The 5,368-nt window shown below is 34.7% G+C and overlaps 1 protein-coding gene across 1 annotated transcript; it reads right to left on the minus strand.

The window, feature by feature from the left end:
* Positions 1–145: 145 nt before the first annotated feature.
* On the minus strand, positions 146–2,085 carry LOC122142863 (iron-sulfur cluster assembly scaffold protein IscU-like). Its single transcript, XM_042753897.1, has 5 exons — positions 1,927–2,085; positions 1,250–1,363; positions 1,057–1,167; positions 854–932; positions 146–737 (listed from the first exon to the last, which is right to left on the minus strand). Exons 1-5 carry the CDS (start codon positions 2,026–2,028, stop codon positions 646–648), a joined length of 498 nt encoding a protein of 165 aa, XP_042609831.1. The 5' UTR covers positions 2,029–2,085; the 3' UTR covers positions 146–645.
* Between the last annotated feature and the right edge of the window lie 3,283 nt (positions 2,086–5,368).

The raw sequence follows: 5,368 nt of genomic DNA on the forward strand, positions 1-5,368 counted from the left end.
AAGAACATCCTACTACGAAACCTTAGAATTGCACCACTTTCACAGGTTCAGGGAGACATTAGCACACATTCATAACCTGTATTTAAGCTTTTGTTTTGCACAGAAAATATGTAGAGAATAATACAAAACAATGGATAACGCAACATGAATATTTACAACTTTATTAAGTTTTTGCAACAAATAATACAGCATAACACAATTTTTTTTTTTATTATTCTTTTTACAATCACTGCCAAAACTATAACGAGCCCTCTGAAAATTTTTCAACATTTCTGTTCAAAGACATTTTTCAACTCCCATACTTTCCTTCTTATAAACTGTATTAGTGTACATTTACAAACATTTCAGTATTAAGCATTTAATATAGAGGACACTTCATGTCAGAGTAAGACATCTTTAGGAAGGAGTTTATTTTAATGTGCGTGATTCAGAAATAAAGGAGAAAACTTTAATCCAAAAGATCCTCACAAGTCGGTCAATGCAAGCTACTTCAAACCAGCAACGTAAAGGCAGTGCGAATAGAGTAGTAAAGATAAGATGCTAGCTAATAGGTTTATTATATCCTGAGAAAGCAAATACACTACACAATTTTTCTATGAGTCACAATGAGAGTGGGTGACAGTGACTCGTCTGTGAATAAGGACATTAATTTCGAGCTTCTGCCAATGTCTCCTTGTCGTCCTTCTGTTTGAGCCTGTAATCTGCTAATGCAGCCTTGATAGCATCCTCTGCAAGCACTGCCAGAAAAAAAAAACAACAACACACAAATAAGATTATGAAATCAGAACATTTGTGCTTTTTTTTTGATGCCATCAATGTTTGCAATCTCATACAGCCATTTTGATACACTTACTAGAGCAATGAAGTTTGACTGGTGGTAGACTAAGTTCTTTGGCAATCTCAGTATTTTTGATTTTCAGGGCTTCGTCAATCTGTACATGGAAAAGAGAAGATTGAAATGTTGGTAGGAACGCTTGAGAGAACAAATATGGAGCACATTGAGATAATCTGATCACAGTGTGAAATTATGCAATGGTCTGAGTCACACTAACTCACTGATTTTCCCTTCACCCACTCTGTGGCCAGTGAGCTGGAAGCAATGGCTGAGCCACAGCCAAATGTTTTGAATCTGGCATCTACTATCTTGCCATTTTCATCCACCTGAATCTGTAAGACAGGTTGACAACAAAACAAAGTTACTGATGTAAATAAATATATATACTGGAATTTAAAAGCAAAAATGTCTTACCTGTAATTTCATAACGTCCCCGCACGCAGGTGCGCCTACCAAACCAGTGCCTACGTTTTTGTCATTTTTGTCCAGGGAACCAACATTTCTGGGGTTTTCATAGTGGTCCACCACCTTGAGAGAAAAAAAAACTATGACATGTAAGACATATAAAAACAAATAACCACATCTTGATCATATTTAACATCCAAGCATTTGTGACAAAGGTTAACACCAAAAGGAAACCTGCCCTTGATAGATAATAATAGTGATCTTCATAAAGATAAAGATTAATGATCTGTAATGTTAAGTAAATCACTTATTTAATTTTTTGTGCGCTTACAAAACTGTCAGCATGCAAAAATATAGGTTTATTCACCTGTGGCACAGTTAAGACACTGAAAGAAGTCACTGATGAGTTTATAGGACAGTGTATTACGAAACTAACTGTAAATATGGATGAATGTAATTTTAACACATAGATCAGCCGATGACGTGTTTCATACTCAAACAGACTGCGGAAAATACTGTAGGACATGTACATTGCTCTGCCTGTTTTGTTTACATTGGCAGTTATCTAATGTTAGCTTAGCTAGCAACTACGCTGCAAAGTTGATCTCATATATTAGAAACTACAACTTAATGAATAATGGATCAATTCTCGTGGCACTATCGGCAATATGAAAAAAGACACGTACCTTTTTATGATAAGAGCAGGCTGATCTGAGCTCTGGTACTGACAAAGATCTACTGAAAATTGCACAGGATGCACAGCGCCTGGCTGCAGCAGCTAACGCCATGATGACTGACTACTACTATTGCTGCTGCATAAACAGGTTCAACCGGCAGGGGGAGCGCTTTCACTGCACGCCTCATTATACAAATATATTTTACATTCAAAACTATATATATTATACATATGATATTCGTTATTACATTGTATAGATATTTTCTGCCTTATAATTAATATTAAGCACAGAATATTACACCCTCAACATTTTTATTATAAACTTGCTGTGCGTCTCTACAATCTATATTTGATATTATTGCTATTTTGATCACAAACATGCACTCCGAGAGTGGGGGCTACTCAACACTTTCAGTGCAGACATCATTATACAAAGATAATATACATTAGTGCTTTTTAATTAATGTCACCGCTGTTTTGCCTAAACAAACAAACAGTAAGCCATTGTACTGCACTCAGCCAGCAGGGTAGCGCTTTCACTGCATTTTCTTAGTCATATTTTATTATAAATCATATAAATTCCATGTTTGTATACAATATGCGTATGTTCTATATTTGATATTATTGCTGTTTACATGCAACTCATGGAACTAAACCAGCAGGGGGAGCGATTTCACCGTACACTTTATTGTAGAATTTATATACTATTCAGCATATTATTTACAATAGTAATATCAGCGTTGGAAAGATTACTTTGGAAATGTAGCCTAATAGGTTACAGATTACAAATTACCCTGTTTAAATGTAATAAGAAGTGTAACTATTTCAATTACATTATCAAATGTAATATAACAGATTGCATTTGATTACTTTTTGATTACTTTGAATAAATTTCAAAAAAAAAAATTCAACAGTTAATAATTTTGAAAAATTTAAAGCAGGTAGGGTTAACCTTACAGTACTCAACACTGACTACAGTCAGACTTTCAAAATTCTTCATCACTTGAAGATTATAATTTAATTTTAAAGCACAGCCAAAACAAAATCATACTTTAGCACCTGCTTTCACTTTGAGATCATTCTGAGGTTAAATACAGATTTAAAAATCATAAGAAATAGTTTAATAGCTATGATAATGTGTTTTAAATCAAATATTTGCATAGCTATGACAGGAAACATTGGCATATATATATATATATATATATATATATATATATATATATATATATATATATAATATAAAAAAACTTTTAAGACATTTTTTTCCAAAAGGATTGTTAGATGTCAATGTCATATATATATATATATATATATATATATATATATATATATATATATATATATATATAAATGTCATATATATATCTATATATATTCTCAATCAAAAAAAATATATATATATATATATATAAATACAGGTGCATCTCAATAAATTAGATGGTCATGGAAAAGTTCATTTATTTCAGTAATTCAACTCAAATTGTGAAACTTGTATATTAAATAAATTTGATGTACACAGACTGAAGTAGTTTAAGTCTTTGGTTCTTTTAATTGTGATGATTTTGTGATGATAAGGAAACCCACCAATTTACTATCTCTACAAATTAGAATATGGTGACATGCCAATCAGCTAATCAACTCAAAACACCTGCAAAGGTTTCCTGAGCCTTCAAAATGGTCTCTCAGTTTGGTTCACTAGGCTACACAATCATGGGGGAAGACTGCTGATCTGACAGTTGTCCAGAAGACAATCATTGACACCCTTCACAAGGAGGGTAAGCCACAAACATTCATTGCCAAAGAAGCTGGCTGTTCACAGAGTGCTGTATCCAAGCATGTTAACAGAAAGTTGAGTGGAAGGGAAAAGTGTGGAAGAAAAAGATGCACAACCAACGAGAGAACCGCAGCCTTATGAGGATTGTCAAGCAAAATCGATTCAAGAATTTGAGTGAACTTCACAAGGAATGGACTGAGGCCTGGGGTCAAGGCATCAAGAGCCACCACACATAGACGTGTCAAGGAAATTGGCTACAGTTGTCGTATTCCTCTTGTTAAGCCACTCCTGAGGTGTCTTTACATGGGCTAAGGAGAAGAAGAACTGGACTGTTGCCCAGTGGTCCAAAGTCCTCTTTTTTAGATGAGAGCAAGTTTTGTATTTCATTTGGAAACCAAGGTCCTAGAGTCTGGAGGAAGGGTGGAGAAGCTCATAGCCCAAGCTGCTTGAAGTCCAGTGTTAAGTTTGCAAAGTCTGTGATGATTTTGGGGTGCAATGCCATCTGCTGGTGTTGGTCCATTGAGTTTTTTGAAAACCAAAGTCACTGCAGCTGTTTACCAAGAAATTTTGGAGCACTTCATGCTTCTTTCTGCTGACCAGCTTTTTGAAGATGCTGATTTCATTTTCCAGCAGGATTTGGCGCCTGCCCACACTGCCAAAAGCACCAAAAGTTGGTTAAATGACCATGCTGTTGGTGTGCTTGACTGGCCAGCAAACTCACCAGACCTGAACCCCATAGAGAATCTATGGAGTATTGTCAAGAGGAAAATGAGAAACAAGAGACCAAAAAAATGCAGATGAGCTGAAGGCCACTGTCAAAGAAACCTAGGCTTCCATACCACCTCCAGTAATTAAAGCAAAAGGAGCCACTACCAAATACTGAGTACATGTACAGTAAATGAACATACTTTCCAGAAGGCCAACCATTCACTAAAAATGTTTTTTTTATTGGTCTTATGAAGTATTCAAATTTGTGGGTTTTTGTTAAATGTGAGCCAAAATCATCACAATTAAAAGAACATAAGACTTAAACTACTTCAGTCTGCATGCATTGAATTTATTTAATACACGACATTCTAATTTATTGAGATGCACCTGTATATACAAACCCAAATAGGAAATAAAACAGTTTTCAAATAAGCATGTGTCCTATTCTGTGTCCTAAACTCCTGAAACATTGGTGTCTCATATTTAAAGCAGTCAGTGTAATTTGGGAAAGAAATCAATCATATCTGTATGTGTGTGCCAATATTCACATGTAATCCTCTTTGTTATCGTTAACATTTATATAATTAACTGATTTAATTACACATTTTTCCTCAGTAACTGTATTAGATTTAATTAATTTTGTAATTAAATTACGTAATTCCGTTACATGCAACTAGTTACTCCCAAACACTGAGTAATATTAAATATTTGACATCTATAATGCACAGTATATTATATATGTATATTTCGGAATGCCACTGTTTATATGTTATTACTGCTGCTTTGGACAAAAGCGTTGAACATTATAATGCAGATATTGACAGACTAGAATGAGAGATTTCCAGACCACCACAGAAAATTTCTCTGGAAGAGACCACAAGCAAAAATGCTAAACAGACAGCAGCCAATGCTTGTAGTTGGGACGCGCCCCCGGGTTTTTTTTATTTTTTTCGCGAGCCCCGCCTTCTGG

Source organism: Cyprinus carpio, chromosome A5 (assembly GCF_018340385.1).
Source record: "Cyprinus carpio isolate SPL01 chromosome A5, ASM1834038v1, whole genome shotgun sequence".
Classification (NCBI taxonomy): domain Eukaryota; kingdom Metazoa; phylum Chordata; class Actinopteri; order Cypriniformes; family Cyprinidae; genus Cyprinus; species Cyprinus carpio.

Bases quoted from the DNA above. Each gene is read 5' to 3' on its own strand.
- LOC122142863 (XM_042753897.1), bottom strand. From the start codon at position 2,028: ATGGCGTTAGCTGCTGCAGCCAGGCGCTGTGCATCCTGTGCAATTTTC. The intron at 1,168-1,249 runs GTAAGACATTTT...CCTGTCTTACAG, and splicing joins GGGACGTTATGAAATTACAG to ATTCAGGTGGATGAAAATGG. The intron at 933-1,056 runs GTGAGTTAGTGT...TTCCATGTACAG, and splicing joins AGTGGGTGAAGGGAAAATCA to ATTGACGAAGCCCTGAAAAT.